The sequence below is a fragment of the Schistocerca cancellata genome, chromosome 9, assembly GCF_023864275.1.
Source record: "Schistocerca cancellata isolate TAMUIC-IGC-003103 chromosome 9, iqSchCanc2.1, whole genome shotgun sequence".
Lineage (NCBI taxonomy): Eukaryota > Metazoa > Arthropoda > Insecta > Orthoptera > Acrididae > Schistocerca > Schistocerca cancellata.
The window spans coordinates 459,130,192-459,152,963 of NC_064634.1; the positions used below are offsets into that span (position 1 = coordinate 459,130,192).

Consider the following 22,772-nt stretch of genomic DNA (forward strand, 5'->3'; position numbering starts at 1 on the left):
AGTCAACGCAAGTCTTTTGCAGTTGGGCTTGAACTGTGTATATTGCTTCTATTGTGGTAATGTACTCATGCAATAGTGGACCGCAGTCAGCAAAGGCGCTTATCGCTGACTTATACCATGGCTGTGTGTGTCGCCGTATAGGCGTGTGACCTTGAAGGGGACAGACTGCGTTGTCTTCTATATCTTTCACATCACTTCAGCGCCATCTGTTGTTGAAAATTGTAACTACTGTAATTTCGAAAGTTTGTCCGCCTGAAAATGTACTGTTGTCCCAAGCATATTGCAACAAACGGTGTATTTCTATCGCTGCTCGTTTAGTTTTTATTGCCGTTTCAAATATACCGGTCATTTTTGAAACACCCTGTATATTCAGGTAAGGAATGAAGAGGCTCTTCTCAGAAAAAGTGAAGGAATGTGTATATATGTAAGAACAGGTGTTAAGTCAAAGGAAATTAGGTTTAAAAATGTCTACTGTATTGAAAAAGATTTTGAATACTGTTTATGTGAACTAACAGAAAGTAAAATTATAACTGCATGTATACAGGGTGTTACAAAAAGGTACGGCCAAACTTTCAGGAAACATTCCTCACACACAAGGAAAGAAAATATGTTATGTGGACATGTGTCTGGAAATGCTTACTTTCCATGTTAGAGCTCATTTTATTACTTCTCTTAAAATCATATTAACCATGGAATGGAAACACACAGCAACAGAATGTACCAGCGTGACTTCAAACACTTTGTTACAGGAAATGTTCAAAATGTCCTCCGTTAGCGAGGATACATGCATCCACCCTCCGTTGCATGGAATCCCTGATGCGCTGATGCAGCCCTGGAGAATGGCGTATTGTATCACAGCCATCCATAATACGAGCACGAAGAGTCTCTACATTTGGTACCGGGGTTGCGTAGACAAGAGCTTTCAAATTCCCCCATAAATGAAGGTCAAGAGGGTTGAGGTCAGGAGAGTGTGGAGGCCATGGAATTCGTCCGCCTCTACCAATCCATTGGTCACCGAATCTGTTGTTGAGAAGCATACGAACACTTCGACTGAAATGTGCAGGAGCTCCATCGTGCAAAAAAACACATGTTGTGTCATAAAGGCACATGTTCTAGCAGCACAGGTAGAGTATCCCGTATAAAATCATGATAATGTGCTCCATTGAGCGTAGGTGGAAGAACATGGGCCCAATCAAGACATCACCAACAATGCCTGCCCAAACGTTCACAGAAAATCTGTGTTGATGACGTCATTGCACAATTGCGTGCGGATTCTCATCAGCCCACACATGTTGATTGTGAAAATTTACAATTTGATCACTTTGGAATGAAGCCTCATCCACAGAGAGAACATTTGCACTGAAATGAGGATTGACACATTGTTGGATGAGCCATTCGCAGAAGTGTACCTGTGGAGGCCAATCAGCTGCTGATAGTGCCTGCACACACTGTACATGGTACGCAAACAACTGGTTCTCCCATAGCACTCTCCATACAGTGACGTGGTCAACGTTACCTTGTACAGCAGCAACTTCTCTGACGCTGACATTAGGGTTATCGTAAACTGCACAAAGAATTGCCTCGTCCATTGCAGGTGTCCTCGTCGTTCTAGGTCTTCCCCAGTCGCGAGTCATAGGCTGGAATGTTCCGTGCTCCCTAAGACGCCAATCAATTGCTTCAAACGTCTTCCTGTCGGGACACCTTCGTTCTGGAAATCTGTCTCGATACAAACGTACTGCACCACGGCTATTGCCCCATGCTAATCCATACATCAAATGGGCATCTGCCAACTCCGCAATTGTAAACATTGCACTGACTGCAGAACCACGTTCGTGATGATCACTATCCTGTTGATGCTACGTACTGATGTGCTTGATGTTAGTACTGTAGAGCAATGAGTCGCATGTCAACACAAGCACCGAAATCAGCATTACCTTCCTTCAATTGGGCCAACTGGCAGTGAATCGAGGAAGTACAGTACATACTGATGAAACTAAAATGAGCTCTAACATGGAAATTAAGCGTTTCCGGACACATGTCCACATAACATCTTTTCTTTATTTGTGTGTGAGGAATGTTTCCTGAAAGTTTGGCCGTACCTTTTTGTAACACCCTGTATATAGGTCACCATGTGGCAATTTTGAATGGTTCTCTGAAAATTTGGAAAATCTTCTGAAATGTGTAAATTCTCAGTCAAAATACATAATTGTGCTAGAGGATTTCAATGTTAATTTCAATGACAACTGTAAAAAATGGTAGAAACTGGCTAATCTACTAAATGCATACAATATGGACATGTGTAGAAGATATCACCAGGGCATATGTGGAGATGATATCACCAGATACGGCAGCAAAAATGAAAGTACTATTGACAAATCAAAATGTGGCTTTAAATCTGAGGTATTGGATACAGGTTTCTCTGATCATCAAGCAATTAAATTGACTTTAAGGAAATCTCAAGATAAAAGTGATTAATTAATGATGACAGCATTAGTGTCTTTAATCTCATGTTAAAAAATGTAAACTAGGATGTGGAAACCAACAGAACTTTCTGTAAATATAAAATTCAACAAGTTCTTGTTCTCAAGTTGTGGACATAATCAATGACTCCTTTGAAACTGGCATGTTTCCCAGTTAACTTCAGCAGTCACAGTAGTACCAGTTTATAAAAGTGATGACAAGTTGACATTAAAAATTTCATATCACTATCATTATTATCCAGTTTTTCGAAAATAATTGAAAGAATAATATATGACAGATTGATAGATTTTTTTAAACAAAAATAAAATTCTTGTAAATGCATAGAATTGTTTCACAAAAAGCAAATCTACACAAACAGCTCTCTTCAATTTCCTTGAACTTGTTTACAAAGCCATTGAGGACAAGGAACTGATCTGTGGGTTGTTTTTGGACTTTTCCAAAGTGTTTGATCGTATAAATCGTAATCTACTACAGTAAAGCCCCGTTAATCCAAACTAATTGGGACTGGACCTTGTTCAGATTACTGGTTTGTTTGGATTAGCTGGAATTATTGTGACAAGTTTCTAGAATGAAGTATACCAAGCAGATAAGTAGGTACACCATGATAGCAAATGGGAAAAAGTGTGGGAATAATGTCTTACTCTCACTCCCTGCCCTTGTTGTTGTGCACTGTTGAGACCTTTGTAGTGTTTGAGGTCAGTGCACTGCTTGTTGGCTCGCAAAGCTCTTGGTTATGTTAGTTATCGATCACTGTAGTAGTTGTAGTAGCAGTAGTAATTTATTCATCCAGTGACAATGTACATTGTATGGATTTCATCAAAGAACATAGTATAACAAAAATAAGGTAAGTGTGTACAGTTTCTTACATAATACAATGGTTCATTGTACCCATCACAATATTTTTTGGCAATACAACTTTGATTACTGTAATAATATAAAAGTATGATAAGGATCTTTTACATGAAATACATTACAAGTAAATAATTGATTTAACACTTTTGTTCGGGGCATTTTACATGAAATACATTATAAGTAAATAATTCATTTCACACTTTTGTTCCGAAAAATTAATTTTGAGGCTGTGGCAAGCATTTGATTAATGGTACTATTAACATATAGTAAATGAATGTAGGAGCTTGCTACAAGGTTACTGCAGATATTCATTTACACTATAACAGCAGTTGGTCATTAAGAATTTAAATATTGCTTCCTTGAATGTAATTTGTAATTATAATTTTCTGACAGTCTCTACTATTTTTGAAAATACAGATAACAAAGCTATTGGTCTATAGTTTCCTACTTCATATATATTACCCTTTTTATACAATGGTTTTATTTTTGAAATTTTTAATTTTTGTGGGAACGCCCCTTCTGTTAATGAATGTTTATGATATGTGAGAATGGTTCTGCTATGACACTAGCACATTTAATTATGACTGTACCTGGTACCTGTACCTGGCACATGTAACAGTTGTATTGTATTCATTCAAGTGTAGTGATGTACATATTTTTGTCATGAGTAAATGGAAACATACAACATTAACTCTCAAAGAAAAGCTGAATGCTGTGAAGCAGATAGACAATGGTGAAAATGTATCTAAAATGGAATGGAACTGGGTGTTGGTAAAGCAACCGTTTGTGATTGGAAGAAGAACTGAGTGAAGCTTGAACAGTCCTGTGCAACATTATCTGGAAAAACACTCAAAATTCGGCAGACTTTGAAATAGTCCCAGTATGATAAACTGGATAAGCTCTTTTCCTTTGGTTTATGCAGGAAAGAGAAAGGGGAACTCCTTTGAGTGGAGCACTGGTTCAGGAGAAGGCTATTTATCTGAACAAGTTAATGAATGGTGATGAGTCTTTTAGTGCAAGTACGGGTTGGTTGGACAGGTTCAAAAAACTTCATGGAATCCATCAGCTAACAATTACTGGAGAGAACCTTTCTTCTGGCCATGATCCAGCGAAGGAATACTTGGGTGAATTTGAAAAAATGATAAGAGAGGGAAGTATTCTCCCCAAAAAATTTATAACGCTGACAAGACTGGCCTTAATTTTAGGGCCTTGTCAACAAAATGCCTGGCATTAAAAGCAGAAAACCATGCTCCTGGTTTTAAAATGTGCAAAGATCATATGACTTAATTAGCATGTAGCAAAGCTACTGGTAATCTCAAGCTGCCTTTAATGCTGATCGGCAAATCTGCTAGGCCCAGGGCTTTTAAAAACAGCAACATGAAGTCCCTGCCCGTGTATTATCGCAACCAGAAAAAAAGCATGGATGGATGGTAAGCTGTTCAAAGAATGGTTTCGCAGCCGGTTTGTTCCCTCTGTTCGACGGTTTTCTAAGGAAAATCTTTTGTCTCCCCATGCAATCCTTTTCATTGATAACACACCATCTCACCCGAGCACTGAGGAATTATGTGATGGAGAAATTGTGTCGAAGTTTTTACTGTTGAATGTTACACCACTTCTATAGCCGATGGACCAGGGCATACAGCAAACATTAAAACTGATGTACAGAAAACAATTTTTAAGAATGCTGATCCAAGATGATAACATTCCTTTAGTGGACAAAATGAAAATGCCAATGTGGAGGGCGTTGTTTATTGGGCCTCTGAGTAATGGCAGACTATTTCAGAAAATATTCTGCGAAAATCATGGAGAAAATGGTGGACATCTCTTGAATTACAGGACAGCCTAGTTGAAAATGAAGAGGAAAATCTACTACAAATGATACAGACAATCCCTGGATGTGAGGAAACTAGTGAAGGAGATTTAGATGAGTGGATGGCAGCGGATGGGGCATGTGAGGAGAACCTTGCTGATGCTGATTTAGTTGTTGCTGTGACTCAAGACCAGGAAGAAGTGGACTGCTGTGACAGAAGTGACAATGAGCCTGAAAGTGACAAAGGAGAGCTGGTGCCTCACAGTGACGCAGCAGAAGCCCTTGACCTTGCGCTACATTATTTGGAGCAACAGCCCACTGCTACACCTGCTGATTTTATGTTTATGAGACGATGGCGCAACTATGTGTCATATAACAGACTGTCTTCATTATGCCAAAAAAAAATCACTAAGTTTTTGTCATCTAAAAAGTAGGGATAAAATGTCCACTGTATTTTAGTACATTTGACAGCTTTTCTTTCATTGTTATGCATTGTTTAAACCTAATGTTTTCTTGCCAATTTTTCACATGTTTACTGTAATGTGTAAATTAAAATAGTGTTTATGTGCAGCAGTTTACCGACAGTTTTCCATACTCAGACTAACATTTTTCATGTTCGGATTAACCGAACGTGCAGATTACCGGGGTTCAGATTAGCAGGACTTTGCTGTTCCGTTAAACTATATAATTATGGTGTCCACGGTGTTTCCTATGAGTGGTTCAAGTTCATTTAACTGATAGGAAACAAAGAGTGCAAGTTTGTCAGGATGGAAATGTGTGCCATTCTTAATATAAAGGAGTTAATTATGGGGTGCCCCAGGACTCAAAATTGAGACCATTGTTGTTCTTGGTTTTTGTTAATAACCTACCACAACAGTTTTCAACAGGTGATATTACATTATTTTCTGATGATACCAGCTTCATTATAAAAGGGATGAATGATTATTAGATGCAGCAAAAAATCGATAAAACAGCAGAAGTGGCAGAAAAATGTGTAAAAGATAACTGTCTAGTTGTCAATGACAAGAAAACTGTGTGGATGAACTTCAACTATATAGGGACCAAAAATAGGACTAATGTAAAATTCAAATTATCGAATGGCTAAATTCAGCAAAAGAATCACATAACATTTTTAGGATTATGGTTGGATGAGCACCTAAGATGGGAAAAACATGTACAAATGCTTAACAAAAAATTAAACAAGTACTGTTACATATCAAGAATGCTTAAAGATTGCTGTAACACGAAAACAGTATTACGTGCTTACTGAGCTTACATGCATAGTCTACTAAGGTATGGTATAGTATTCTGGGGAATTACCTCTTTTTAAAATCAGTGTTTTAAGCTTCAAAAGAAAGCTGTACGATTAATAAGTGATGTTGCTTACAGAGCATCATGTATATGTATCATTAAGGAATTAAAAGTCATGACCTTACCATCTATATTTCTATTTGAAAGTATCTGCCTCATTAAAAACCACCATGTTTCAGCTTTGAATACTGAGATCTACAATTATCAAACAAGGAACAGGGATGACTATCATAGGGATGTGCACAGAAAATCAATATATCAGGCCAGTGCTGTTTGCAAACAAAACATTCTTTACCGTGCATTGCCAGATACCATCAAAGAAATTCCAAACATTAATATATTTAGAAAAGAACTAAAAAAAATCTACTAATAAACAACAGCTTCTACGGCATTAATGAATACCTGGAATATTGCTCAAATCTGTAGGTCTGCTTCATAACTCTCTGAATAAAAATTCTTAATTATCAAACCATTCCTTCACTCCTGAAAATTGAAATAAGAACACCGTGGATTCATTGTCCCAGGAAGGGGAAACTTTATTGACACATTCCTGGGGTCAGATACATCACATGATCACACTGACAGAACCACAGGCACATAGACACAGGCAACAGAGCATGCACAATGTCGGCACTAGTACAGTGTATATCCACCTTTCGCAGCAATGCAGGCTGCTATTCTCCCATGGAGACGATCGTAGAGATGCTGGATGTAGTCCTGTGGAACGGCTTGCCATGCCATTTCCACCTGGTGCCTCAGTTGGACCAGTGTTCGTGCTGGACGTGCAGACCGCGTGAGACGACGCTTCATCCAGTCTCAAACATGCTCAATGGGGGACAGATCCGGAGATCTTGCTGGCCAAGGTAGTTGACTTACACCTTCTAGAGCACGTTGGGTGGCACGGGATACATGCGGACGTGCATTGTCCTGTTGGAACAGCAAGTTCCCTTGCCGGTCTAGGAATGGTAGAACGATGGGTTCGATGACGGTTTGGATGTACCGTGCACTATTCAGTGTCCCCTCGACGATCACCAGTGGTGTACGGCCAGTGTAGGAGATCGCTCCCCACACCATGATGCCGGGTGTTGGCCCTGTGTGCCTCGGTCGTATGCAGTCCTGATTGTGGCGCTCACCTGCACGGCACCAAACACGCATACGACCATCATTGGCACCAAGGCAGAAGCGACTCTCATCGCTGAAGACGACACGTCTCCATTCATCCCTCCATTCACGCCTGTCGCGACACCACTGGAGGCGGGCTGCACGATGTTGGGGCGTGAGCGGAAGACGGCCTAACGGTGTGCGGGACCGTAGCCCAGCTTCATGGAGACGGTTGCGAATGGTCCTCGCCGATACCCCAGGAGCAACAGTGTCCCTAATTTGCTGGGAAGTGGCGGTGCGGTCCCCTACGGCACTGCGAAGAATCCTACGGTCTTGGCGTGCATCCGTGCGTCGCTGCGGTCCGGTCCCAGGTCGACGGGCACGTGCACCTTCCGCCGACCACTGGCGACAACATCGATGTACTGTGGAGACCTCACGCCCCACGTGTTGAGCAATTCGGCGGTACGTCCACCCGGCCTCCCGCATGCCCACTATACGCCCTCGCTCAAAGTCCGTCAACTGCACATACGGTTCACGTCCACGCTGTCGCGGCATGCTACCAGTGTTAAAGACTGCGATGGAGCTCCGTATGCCACGGCAAACTGGCTGACACTGACGGCGGCGGTGCACAAATGCTGCGCAGCTAGCGCCATTCGACGGCCAACACCGCAGTTCCTGGTGTGTCCGCTGTGCCGTGCATGTGATCATTGCTTGTACAGCCCTCTCGCAGTGTCCGGAGCAAGTATGGTGGGTCTGACACACCGGTGTCAATGTGTTCTTTTTTCCATTTCCAGGAGTGTATATAAAACTAAACTTCTTTTATCCATGTGTGTGTCTAATTATGCACCTAACTTTTGTGCTGTACGTTACTATGCCTATTTAACTAAAGTACTGGTATTTAATGGTTTTAGTAAAACCATCCAAGGTTATTTGCCAGCTTTTATTTTATCTGTGTGTACATAATTAATTTTATAATCTAATTAAGCAGAATAATGTTTTGTTAGAAAGATGTGTTGCTGCAAATGATAAGATTTTGTACATGATGTAAATATATAATATTTTATACTGTTTTGTACTTTGACAAGTCCAGTATCATGAATGTGATAGTATGGGTGCTAAATAAACAAAAAAATAAATGTGAAACACTAACAAGAAGAAGGGACAGGGTGATAAAACATGTGTTAAGACATCAAGGCATACCTGGATACATGCCATAATACCAAGTCACTGATGTGCTACACTCATACACTGCAAACAACATCTGTGCGGGCTGGCTACCAGAGGCCATCCACAACTAGTGCACGTGGCACAGCACCTGTGTGCCATCTACAGGAGCTCTCCTCTATACACAGTGTTTAGAAATTCTTGTAGGACTTGTAGAAGGGAGTGAGTAAATAATATTTTGAATAGGAACCCACGTCCATGCTACAGACATTTGATTACATGCTTGCTAGGAAGATGTGCAGCAAGGTAGTCATGGTTGAGGAAGTTATGTTGGATCAGCAGATGTCATTTGGTGTCTATCCGACCTCTTTAACATGGTTTGAGCCTCATTCACATGTCTGTAAATGTTAGAGTAACACAGTTGAGTATACATTTGGAGAATACACTGACATTACCCTCCTGAATGGTGAAACTCACAATAGTGAAAGAGTTGCTTGTTGCCTTCATCAAGATCATTCTCCACAACATCTGATTAAATTGCATATCCTTTTCACCGCAGTCACTTAATGGTTTCAGGAAAGGTGTGACTGTGGTTCTCCAAGGAGGTGTCAAACATCTGTATCAGACAACCTGTCATTGAGTACCTGAGCAATTTCTTTCGCTATTAAGGAGTTGAATTGTAAAAAAAGTGAGTACTGCATCATACCTAATCAATTACTTGTAAAAGTGGTTGTGTAACCAACGTGCTTTCAAATGGTTGTAGCATGGAAATGGTATATTTCTGGACATGGGGTCCAATTCAAAATATTACCTGCTCACTCCACTTTTACAAGTCCTAGAAGTTTGTAACAAGAATTTCCGTACACCCTATAAAAGGGCAGTGCGGCAGGCACCTGTCCTCAAAATGTGTTCTATTGTTTATTGTACTGTTTCCATATTTAGTGTTCACTAAACTCTTGTTCTTTGTGTCCGCACTACTGTTTCTATCTAATGTTACAACACAACTGGTGACGAGTATGGTGTTTACTTCCGTGGGCTCAGTCTATTTTGTTGTTCCACCAGTTCTTATGTCCATGAAGGCAGTGTTCAAATCTCTCCTTGAGCTGCAGTAGGCTCTTACTGCTGCTAGCACAAATTTGTCAGCCACTTTGAATATTCAGCCTATTCCACTGTGGGCACACCCGCCACCTTCTACCTCTTACGATGATGTGGCAGACTGGGAGGCTTATGAGAAGCAGCTCCAGCAACACTTCCTTGCTTTTGGTGTCACTGATGCTAACATGTGTAAGATTTTATTCCTTTCTTGGCATTTCCATTGGATTTACCAATTGTTATACCAGTTAGCTCACTCCAGGAAGCTGCATCGCTTTCATCCAATGAAATGTGCAAGTTTTTGTCTGGTTATCACTGTAAGTGTATGCATGTCGTAGCAGCATGTGCCGAGTTCTATCGTTCTCATAAATAGCCCCATCAGTCTAATGCGTTCGGGCAACCAAACTCTGTGACCTCAGTCACAAATGTCAGTTGTTACCAATGCTCATCATGATTCATATGCTGATTCTATGGTCCATGAGGACAGCAATTGCTTGGGTCAATGTGCACTACAGTGTGAGAATGCATCTTTAGCTGAAGTGTTGAATATTGCTGGAGGTATCTCATGCTGCTGGTGATCTGATTGAGGCTCGGTGTGACATCACCACAGCAGCTACTGTTGCCGGTCATCAGGTGTCAACTAGTTTTCAGAGGGAGGACAACAAGGCAGCCATACAAACATGACCTCTGCACCATACTGGACAGACAACAACAACAACAACAACAACAACTCACAGCAGTGGCAGCACTCAGTGCTCCGATCTTGCTCATAGTATTTCATGCAATGTGACAGGGCCATGTGCCCTAAACGTTGAGCGACTTGCAGCAACTGTAGGAATAATGGACATATAGTGTCTGTGTGTCATTCCCAGACCTCTCCAGCAGATATGGGCATGGGTCTTAATTGCATGTCTTCAGTGTTTATGAATAATAATGAACTGTTTATTGAAGTGTGACTGATGGACAAAGTCCTCAGACTTCAAGTGGGCATGGGTGCAGCTGTGACACTGCTGAACTCACAAACGTATGTGAATTTGGGGTCTCTGGCATTGCCTCCAGTTACTTGATGTTTGGTGTGTTACAGTAAGCAGCATATCCCAATTTTTTGAGCAGTTTATGGCTCCCACTGTTTATAAATCTGTGGTTCATTCCTTGACTTTTTTGGTAGTGGATGATGCTGGTGCTGACAGTTTGTTTGGTTTGGATGCTTTAATGCTTTTGGTTCCTCCATTGCAGATGCGGTGCTCCTCATTTCTGACCAGGTCTCTTATCAGCAGTTAGAGTCCCTGTGGTCTGAGTTCTCGTCTCTTTTCTTTGCATGGGTTAAGTTGTGCCACTAATTTTACAGCCCACATCAGCTTGAAACCTAATGGTGTGGTCAGGCTTTTTCTGTGCACACCCAATTCCAGTGTCTTTGTGCAATCATGTGAAATCAGAATTGGGCTGGCTGATGTCATACAACCCATTACATCCAGTGAGTGATCTACCCCCCTCATGACTGTTTGATCAGCATTGCCTCTGCAGTGACTTTAAAGTTTTTGTTAAGACTGAGTTTTTCTCTAAAACTGATTTATCTGAAGCCCTGTTACAAGTTCCATTGGACGAGGACTTGAAAAAGCCCCTTGTGATTAACACACCCTTCGAGTTGTACTAATATCAGCTCCTCCCACTTGGTGTGGCTAGTGTGGCTAGTGCCCCTGTGATTTTCAGTGTTTTCTGGAAAACTGGCAGTGTCTGTTCTGGACTGCATTAATTATCTGAGTGGCATCATCATGATGGATGCATGCATGGAAGAACATTTACACAGCTAATGCTCCTGGTTCATGATCTTACATACTGAAGGGCTGAAGTGTAACTTGGCCACATCCCATCTTTCTCAGCCATCCATTGTATATTTGGAATTTGAGGCTTCTCGGGATCATTTAAAGCCTTTACAGCATCATGTCACTGCTGTAACAGCTCTCCCTCACCCTTCTAAAGTTAAATAATTCCAAACATTTTTAGGGACAGTTATCTATTATCACATATAAATTCTGAGTGTGACCATGTTGGCCCATTATCTCCATTAAGTGTACCTTGTGGATTTTTTTTAATTTTTTTTTATTTTTTTTTATTTTTATGGATGTTGAGTGTGTGTTGATGATTTTGAAAGCTAAGCTCCTTGTTTGGCTACCTTCCATCCTGGCCACCACCTGGCCTTGGTTACAGATGCCTCTCAGTAGGGCTCCAGGGCATTCTCTCACATCTCTGAGTATGGTTCTGAATGTTCGATAGCTTATGCGTCAAAAACACTCAACTCAGCTCAGTAGCCCTATTCCTAAGTTAAAAAGGAAGCACTTGCCATTGTCTGTGCCCTCAAAAAGTTTCATGTATTCGAGTATGGGTCTAAGTTTCACCTCATTACTGATCACAAGCCCTTGGTTCCTTTCTTTCACCCTGGTCCATTGCCCAATAAAGCAGCAAATTGCCTCCAGTATTGGGTCTTGTTTCTGTCTTGTTACAACTATGAGATAAATGCAATGCAGCACGCCAACACTGATGGGGCCAGATACTACTTTCGATCAGGATGAACTCCTTTTTAGAGGCTTAGATGTTGAGACACAAGATGCAGTGGAAGGGTTTCCTGTTATGGAATCCCAGATTGCAGCCACTATTGCTGTTGATCCTGTTTTGCACAAAGTTATTCATCTCGTTTTGCCCCCCATCACTGCCTTTCATGTTTAATGATGTTCTCTTAGCTATGATGGTCTGTCGTCTGGGGCTGTGATACTGACTTTGCTACAGCGGGATGTCCTTCAGCTCCTACATCTGGGACAATTGGAGGGGGGGGGGGGGCTCATACCAAATCACTGGCCCATTGTCATGAGCTTTGGCCAGGTACTGACAATAACATTTTGAGTCTTGTCATGACATGCTCTCCATGGCCTGCACTACAGCATTTTTGGGAATGAGTCCATGCTAATTTTGAGACATCCTTCCTAAATTCTCACTAGTAGTTAGTTCTCAATGCTTACTCAAAATTTCCTATTGCTGTCAGCTGCTTTTCCAAATCAGCTGTTGCTGCAGTTCATGCCCTCTCAAACATTTCGTATCGAAGGGTTGCCTTTTATGCTTGTGACGGATAACGCACAGTTTGTGTCTCAGGCCTTTATGATTTCTGTACCTACCAAAGCATTCACCAAATGACTGTTCCAACTTTTCACCCACAATCTAACAGTGAGGCTGAACAGCTTGTCCACATGTTCAAGGTTCAAATGAAGAAGTATGTTGTGACTCTTTTGTGGATGATGCCTTGCTGTGCTTCATCAGATTTACACCAGTGGGCTAATTGGATTCCAGCCAAGATGCTCCTGATCACCAGCCATGTACCCTCCTGCACTGCTCATGCCACCCCACCAAAGTCTGTCGGCACAGCCCTCGTCACATTTTACTCCTGTCTCCACGGTCTGGGCTCGCAGGTTTAGTCGCCGGTGGATTCCAGCCATGATCCACAGCTACTGCCTCTGTATGGTGCACACCAGTGAGAGGCTGGTGGCATGCCACTGCAATCATCTCATGCCAAGGCGAGGACCAGCAGTCTGCCGCCATCAGCTTTGCCTCCTCCGTCATTGCTTGTCCTGGACTTGTGGTGTGTCACTGCTGTGAGGGTGAACCCACCCTCCTTATGGATGTTGCCACCTTCTGCCTCTCCTCCAGGGTCCGCAACCCTGATCCATGCTGCCACCCTTCCCATGATGCTTCACTGCCACCTGCACTTCCAATGTCTCTGGACCAGTTGTGGCAGTGCTCACCTGCTTTGTTTCTTCGTTTTCCTTAGTGTTGACGTACTGGCTGAAAAAATAAGGGGTGGACGTGCAGTACTATCTACTGTAAATGATAATAGTTTGCAGGCGAACATCAACTTGCTACTACAGTAGTTTGCATGCGAACATCTACAAGCAATAATAACATGCGAACATCTACAAGCAATAATAACATAACCACATAATTCACAGTTCTTTCGGAATAATCAGGTATGTGAGGAACAGACACCGCCATTGCTTTAACACATGGTGTAACATGTATTTCACTGTTAAGTTGAAGCATCATTCTGACCAACAAAGGTTCCCCATCTGAAACTCGGCCGTGGAATGACTGTCTCGTGACCAAAAATTAGGCCCTTATATATCCTCACAATAATAGGGGCCAAAACTACACATTGTTCAAAGTTCAATTTACAGAAATTGCAATTAAAACTTAACTCATTAAATTAACTGAACACATCAAAAAATTGTGTCCTTTTAACAGTTTCTTCTACTGCAAGAGTTAGGTCAAATTATTTGTTTAAATCATGAAATTAACAAATATAAGTACGCGTACAATACTCTGGACAAAAATGTTAATTACTTTGGAATTGATTAAGGGCTGGCTTTGCTAACATGTTTTCGAATAGAGCCAAATAGATACTTTAAAATTACTAGCATTTCGTCTTCCAAATGTTTATAATTAGTACAGACTTTATATCTGTTTATAAGTCAACAATGGTCCATCCCCGGTATCTGAGTGGTCAGTGCAATAGAATTCCAATCCTAAGGGCCCAGGTTCGATTCCCGGCTGGGTCGAAGATTTTCTCTGTTCAGGGACTGGGTGTTGTGTTGTCCTAATCATCATCATTTCATCCCCATCAACGCACAAGTCGCCGAAGTGGCGTCAAATCGAAAGACTTGCACCAGGCAAACGGTCTACCCGACAGGAGGCCCTAGTCACATGACATTATTATTATTTATTAGTCAACAATGGAATTTAAGATGCAAAACAATTACTTATTGCACCCTATAACAAAAGATACTAATTAGGCATAGTCAAAATAAATTATAAAATCAATTACTTACCTAAAACTAAGCACAAAATTAAATCTGGTGTTATATTCTTTAAAACTGAGGTCCATCCTTTCTCTTTTATGAAAATGCAGATTATATTCAAATGTGTTAGTGTTAATCAATCAAAATTGAAAAAACGAATTTAAGGAGGCAGATGGCAAAACAAGAGATGAAGTAAAATTTTTCCAGCTTGCTTCATTGGTTGGTTGGTTGGTTGGTTTGGGGAAGGAGACCAGACAGCGTGGTCATCGGTCTCATCGGATTAGGGAAGGATTGGGAAGGAAGTCGGCCGTGCCCTTTCAGAGGAACCATCCCGACATTTGCCTGGAGTGATTTAGGGAAATCACGGAAAACCTAAATCAGGATGGCCGGACGCGGGATTGAACCGTCGTCCTCCCGAATGCGAGTCCAGTGTCTAACCACTGCGCCACCCCGCTCGGTAGCTTGCTTCATCACAAGTGCCATCAGGTTGTCATAACAAGAGTCCCGGGCACCACTTCACTGCCCGGTGCCTTCACTATTGGTGCAGTTCCACCATGTTGAGGACTCAGATGCCAATGAGCAAGCAGCATCCTTATCACTGGTCCTTCCTTACACTACTTCACTGGGGATTGGCCATGCCACTTCCACCCCCACTCACCAGTTCCGATCCAGAATCTCCATCTGCCACCGCTGTCATCACCTATGGCACCTTTTGCAGAGGCCCCAGGTGTAACTTCAGTTGCCCCGATGCTTGCATTGGATTATTGCCTTTTCCCCAAGGCAGGAGAGGTGCTATAACCCTATACGTCTTATCTGGATATGAGCTGCAGCACCAGGTCTCTTAACAGGCTACGCTCAGATACCCTACCAACAGCATCTGCATACGGTGGCCACAAGAGGCTGCCTGTGACTTGTGCACATGGCATGGCATGGCATGTCTCAAGAGGTTTAAATCCAGTACTACCAATAGACACACGTAAAAATGAAAATACTAAATCTAGCTATCAGAACTATTGGAGAGAGAGGGGTTGGGAGAGGTTAGAAAGCAGTGGTGGCCACTTCTGTCTCTTTGTAATTACATAACCTGATTTGTAGCTTGAAAGAATGCATTTTCTGCATGTTAAAATAGATTATCTGTAATGTAGATCAACTCTCAAAACAACCTGCCATTCCTCCTAAAACCTTGAAGAAATTCTAGAAAATTGGGATATTATTTAACAAATTTTCGAAGTCAGTTGTGATGTTGCCATCACACCAGAGTAGTGCATGAGGGTAATCCAGGATCCTTAGCAATAGATACCAAAACTAAAAATATGATCGGTGAACAGAACACAGATGCAGAGTGAAAGCCCTTATATTAAGGTCACACAGTGGATGTTGTGAAGTACTGGCAGTAACAGTGGTTTTTGTAAAGTTCCTGGAAATTTGTTTGTAGATAATTTCTTAAGAGATCTCTATATTTTCATTTGTGAGCTGAAGGACCCAGTGAAGCCTGTGGATGCTTATTGACTGTGGCAAGTCCAGAAAAAGTTCTTTAGTGATTACTGTTGAAAATGCAGACCATTTTTCATAGAATACTGTTCATAGTGACCAGCTTGCCACAACAACAAACTGTACCAATTTGCCCCTTTGGTCTGCAAATGACTTTTTATTTATTAATTTTTGAGCTTAGTAGGCTCTTGATTTAAGTCTGTAGATAACAATATAGAACAGGTCAAACAATTACAGTAATTATCGTATATAAGTGTTTATAAAGAATACATCTAATTTGTATGTAAACAGTTACTTGAAAAATTCTTAAATAATAAGACATCATTACAGCAATTACAATCCTGCATACTAATTATAAGGCTCACAGTCCAATTCACATATAAACAGTTACGCTAACAGATGAGATATTAGGCTAACTATTTTTTAAGTTGAGAGAGTAAAGCTTGAAATTCATCACATTTCACAAAGTATAAAACACTTTCAAAATATTTGTGTAACAAATAGAAAGAGCTATCGAAAAGATAAAGGTTTAACTCTTTGTTTGAATTTAGTCTGATCCCCAGTGACTGCTTTGACTCCAATGGCAAGATTATCACATATTTTTATATACACTCCTGGAAATGGAAAAAAGAACACATTGACACCGGTGTGTCAGACCCACCATACTTGCTCCGGACACTGCGAGAGCGCTGTACAAGCAATGATCACACGCACGGCACAGCGGACACACCAGGAACCGCGGTGTTGGCCGTCGAATGGCGCTAGCTGCGCAGCATTTGTGCACCGCCGCCGTCAGTGTCAGCCAGTTTGCCGTGGCATACGGAGCTCCATCGCAGTCTTTAACACTGGTAGCATGCCGCGACAGCGTGGACGTGAACCGTATGTGCAGTTCACGGACTTTGAGCGAGGGCGTATAGTGGGCATGAGGGAGGCCGGGTAGACGTACCGCCAAATTGCTCGACACATGGGGCATGAGGTCTCCACAGTACATCGATGTTGTCGCCAGTGGTCGGCGGAAGGTGCACGTGCCTGTCGACCTGGGACCGGACCGCAGCGACGCACGGATGCACGCCAAGACCGTAGGATCCTACGCAGTGCCGTAGGGGACCACACTGCCACTTCCCAGCAAATTAGGGACACTGTTGCTCCTGGGGTATCGGCGAGGACCATTCGCAACCGTCTCCATGAAGCTGGGCTACGGTCCCGCACACCGTTAGGCCGTCTTCCGCTCACGCCCCAACATCGTGCAGCCCATCTCCAGTGGTGTCGCGACAGGCGTGAATGGAGGGACGAATGGAGACGTGTCGTCTTCAGCGATGAGAGTCGCTTCTGCCTTGGTGCCAATGATGGTCGTATGCGTGTTTGGCGCCGTGCAGGTGAGCGCCACAAGCAGGACTGCATACGACCGAGGCACACAGGACCAACACCCGGCATCATGGTGTGGGGAGCGATCTCCTACACTGGCCGTACACCACTGGTGATCGTCGAGGGGACACTGAATAGTGCACGGTACATCCAAACCATCATCGAACCCATCGTTCTACCATTCCTAGACCGGCAAGGGAACTTGCTGTTCCAACAGGACAATGCACGACCGCATGTATCCCGTGCCACCCAACGTGCTCTATAAGGTGTAAGTCAACTACCCTGGCCAGCAAGATCTCCGGATCTGTCCCCCATTGAGCATGTTTGGGACTGGATGAAGCGTCGTCTCACGTGGTCTGCACGTCCAGCACGAACGCTGGTCCAACTGAGGCGCCAGGTGGAAATGGCATGGCAAGCCGTTCCACAGGACTACATCCAGCATCTCTATGATCGTCTCCATGGGAGAATAGCAGCCTACATTGCTGCGAAAGGTGGATACACACTGTACTAGTGTGTCAATAAAGTTTCCCCTTCCAGGGACAATGAATTCACGGTGTTCTTATTTCAATTTCCAGGAGTGTATATTTGTGTAGACTATATTTACTTCTTGTATCATCATCATGGTATGCCTTGTTCATTTTCTAAATTGTGTAATTCCTGTTGACAATGCACATAAGTGAAAAAAATGTACTGGCATGACATGGTGAGTATCCCCAGCTGTTTACATAAATTCCCACAAGAGCATCTAGGGTGGACTCTGCTTATAATTCTGATGAAACTCTTCTGTCCCATAAAGAATATGATGCTCTATGTCATAAGTGCATGGAAATATAGCTTTGATTATTTCTGTATCACAAATAAATGCAACTGAGCATATGGCATCTGCTACCAACCACATTCCTTTACATAGGCCAAAGATGTGAACTGACCAATTTTGGTTTGCGATTAATATGTATTTCAGGAATTTGGAAACTCAACTATCAACATTTCTTTCTCACCATATTTTATTTCAGCATATTCCTAGTTTTTTTGTCTTATGTGAAAGTGAATAAACTGAGTCTTGTTCACTTTGAGTGGCAGACCATTTGAAGTGAACTAACCTGTAGCATCCTTGTATGTAAGCTTCAAAGTGTACATATATGAACTAATTGGCAGCCTTAAATTTGTCCTAGGTGTTGAAAGATGTAGTTAATTTTGTGCAGTAGATGGTTTTTTTAGTAGATGGTTTTTTTCCATTATTATACTGTATGAGAACTATATCTGTAAAATAAACATTCCCACTGACTATAAACATTTCATTGACACAACATACTGCTTTTGACTATACAATAAAATGCTACTTCACTTCTTCATCCCTTGACTTTAACTGGGCACTGCTCACTCCTGTCACAGGTCTTGTTCCCATCAGTGTTGGTTGCATGTGAGCAGTGGAACAGTATAAGTGGACCTGCATAACTCATGGGATTCTTGAATGTGTAAATTAGTTCATAATGTGCTGCTGCACAATCTACCACAATCATGGTAGGTGACATTACAAACAGCTTGTGCCAAGAATGAATTTTGCTTTTTTATGTGTTGTATTGTATAATGTCAGGATTGTTGTATTGCATCTTGTTTCATAAGTGTCCTAATGATGTGTATGTATTTCCAACATAAAGTCATGGTAAGACCAGCAACTTGTATAACAAATTATTTATTGTAATTCTGTCACAGTTGCATTTTATTAAACTGGTGGCTAGTTTCGAACTACTAAATACATTTTCAAGCCAGCTGCACTAATAGTGCTTGATTAAGCGACAGTCAGTTCACACATAGGTAATGCATATACGATAAACAGTCATATGGAAGCCAGACCAATTTCACAATGTAGACGTATTCATCAAGTGCAGCTGAACTGTTGAGTTCAGCTGCACTTCAAAAATACTAGTGCAGCTTTAATAAGCTTGGCTTGAAAATCAACTTGTTAGTTCAAAACTAGTCACCAGTTTAATAGAACTGGATTGTGATGGAATTATAATGAAGAATTTGTCCCGGTGATGTCAGATTTCCATGCAGTGGGTGAACAGGCAATGCAGATTTAGCTGTATCATCAATGGCAAGCACCATGAGTTGTGCAGGCATCCATAGAAAAATGCTGTAACAATGCCAAATGGGATAACAAATTACTATTTTAGGAATCATAACTGGTTGAAAGTTCCTTATATTGAAAAGCTCAGTAAATTTTTTGGATCAACTTCTGAAGTCTTGCTGGTAGAGTTTGCATTCTTTATTTACAGCTTCTGCTGTGATATAGTGTACTTGCCTTCTTTTAAAATGTGATTCTAATTGAATATGTGTCTTTTTAGCAAGTGCTTGGTGTTGAAGATGAGCAAATGAAGAACATAACAGGAGGCCTGGATGAACTAAACAGTATTCTCACTGTCACTCAAAAGAAACTGAACAAGTTTAAGGTATGTTATACTAACTACCACTACAGTAAATCTAGGATGTTAATTTGGTGCTGTAATGTGATTTTGCTTAGCGTGCATGGTACTTCCCTAGGTCGTGTGTGGCAGCCTAACGAATCTGCTGAAAATAAGAGTTGGCAAGGAAGATGGCAGCTCGAGTGCCTGCAGCACAGACTGTAGCAGATCTCTGGGCTCTGGTGCTGAGGCAGAGAGGAAACAGGACGAGCAACAGGATGCAGAAGCAGAGAAGGAACAGAGTGCTGTAGTGAAAAGTCCAGGTATGTGAAATAAAAGGCTGTCCTGGAAACAGGATTTATCAATGTTCGAGTGGTTTATAATTTTTCAAGGTATTACTGCTCATCATTTGGCACCACAGTTTGATTATTGAAGTCAGTAGTGTTCCAAGTATTATACGAGGACCAGAATGTGAATAGTGGCAACACTGCTGTGGAGACACAAGACAACTGAATTAAGTGACATCACTTATACCACATGCACAGAGTGAATGGACGCTGCCTTCCAACATCATGTTGATGCACAGTTAGCAGAATGGGGCCTCCTGTAGTAGATGGTCTAATGTAGCGCTGTCATTATGATTTTGAAACAATAACAACTAGTTGGATAAAAATTAAATATGCCAGAGGGCATACAGCACAGCAATGTCATGAGGCCCTGGCAGAGACTTCCAGATAATGTACACTGCCTTACACAACAGTAGCAAAGTGGGTAAAGGCTTTCAACAAGGGATATCAAAATTTGGCAGACATTTGTCTGTCAGCTCATCCCCAAAGAAGCATCTGGTCTTACCACGTTACTGGACAGTGATTGATACCAAATAACTCATGAGGTGTACAAGAGATAAGATTAGTGCATACAACTGTGCTTCACATTCAGAACTAATGAGAATAATTGCATTATATTAGGTTCAGCACAGGAAATGCAGAAATGGCTATGATACAGTGCTGCCCAGACCCACTTGGAATGCTATGAACATAAAGGAGAGTCTGTCTTACAACATTTCATTGTTCTGGATGAGACATGGAACAAATCATATAAGCCACAGCTAAAATCTCAATTAAATCAGCGACAACATTATGGGTCTACATGAAAATCATCAGAATCCCACCAAAGTGAAAGCTACAGTGATTCTCATGTATGATTGTGATGATGTTCCTCCTATTACACAAACCACTCATTAACTGCAAATCTTCAGCATGCTATGTTGCTGTTCATTTTTGGAACACAGTGACCATCTTTGAGAAAAAAGTGGTGACACTTTCTGCAGAATTCACCCATCATTTTGCAGGACAGTGCTCAGGTGTGTACAATGCAACTGTGACTGATTTGTTCAACTGATGGGGCTGTCAAGTGCTGTACAGTCCACCATACTCTCTGAAATTGAGCTCTTGTGATCTCATCTTGATTCCTAAGATGAAGGAAGTAGTTCATGGCATCAATTTCAGAACTGTTGCAGAGACTCGTTAGACACCAATTCAATTCATTCAAACTATCAACACAACTGTCACTTCTAAAGGTATTCTGTGACTTCCACATTGGTGGCAGTGGACTATACACAATGCTGCTGACTACTTTAAAGGACAGTAAAACTTTGTAATGTGAATCTGCTTCATGTCTGTAGTAAAGAACCAGTGATCACTATTAAAGTTCCAGCCCTTGTCACTGACTATTACAAAATAATTGTTCTAGTAGTTATGCATTCCTATAATTCCATACATTTATTCATTTGTCTTATTTCATAAAACCATTGTGGAGCAAAGCCCTCAGAAAAAGAGGAAAATATGCTAAATCTATACTTCATAAATAAATCCAGTCCTTTCACCACTGCTATTGATTAAGTGTTTCATTTCACTAGTGGTTCCAATCACATGATCATTTTCAGGTAGCAGGTGTGTGTCATAATGGCCCAACAAATACATATCACATTCTTAGTGTAATGACACACATTCTAAATTACCAGAACAATTGTTAATCACCTTGTTTGGAGGAAGTGCTTTGTTAATGCTCCATGATTTTCAGTATTTTTATTGGTATAAATGGATGCTACAGTACGTATCTTTGACCTGCTAGTGTAAAAGATGTTACTAATTCAGCTAAGTAAAATATTTATGGAATTGTTCATTAGTATATATTAAAGATGTATCACAGTGCTGATTCTGCCTGTTAATGTGTGACTTGACTTACTTCTTGTCCTTGAAAGTTTTCTTTCACAATGCAATTTAGGGTACACAATATGCAAATAAATGAACACCACTTGCTCAGAACAAGCAATTTAATATGATTAAATATTAAGAATATTTTATGCAATTACAAATAAATAACATTTAGGCACAAGCACCAAGAAATATAAGAACAGTGTTGCAAATTGCATACCAAGTCTTGTATATGAAATTAAATTTATACCACAGACTATCTACAGAATCAACAGCAAACCAATACCAACAATGATAGTTTAGGTGGTGGCCAGAGTGGCCGAGCAGTCCTAGGCGCTACAGTCTGGAACTGCACGACCACTACGGTCACAGGTTCGAATCCTGCCTCGGGCATGGATGTGTGTGATGTCCTTAGGTTAGTTAGGTTTAAGTAGTTCTAAGTTCTAGGCAACTGATGACCTCAGAAGTTAAGTTCCATAGTGCTCAGAGCCATTTGAACCATTTTTTTGATAGTTCAGGTATACATGTCAGTGTTGCAAGTGTAAGAAAAAGAGATAGAGAAAATATATGAGGATAATGAACGGATAATTCATTATGTAAAGGGAGATGAAAATCTAATAGTCATGGGGAACTGGAATGTGATTGT

General features: G+C 41.4%; 1 protein-coding gene across 1 annotated transcript in view; it reads left to right on the forward strand.

Annotated features, from left to right (window-relative positions):
• Window positions 1-22,772, forward strand: part of LOC126100940 (uncharacterized) — a 115,035-nt gene that overhangs the window by 74,978 nt on the left and 17,285 nt on the right. Inside the window, exons 2-3 of the mRNA XM_049911603.1 lie at window positions 19,854-19,958; window positions 20,050-20,233. Coding sequence (XP_049767560.1) covers window positions 19,854-19,958; window positions 20,050-20,233 — 289 coding nt within the window. The remainder of the gene's footprint in view (window positions 1-19,853; window positions 19,959-20,049; window positions 20,234-22,772) is intronic.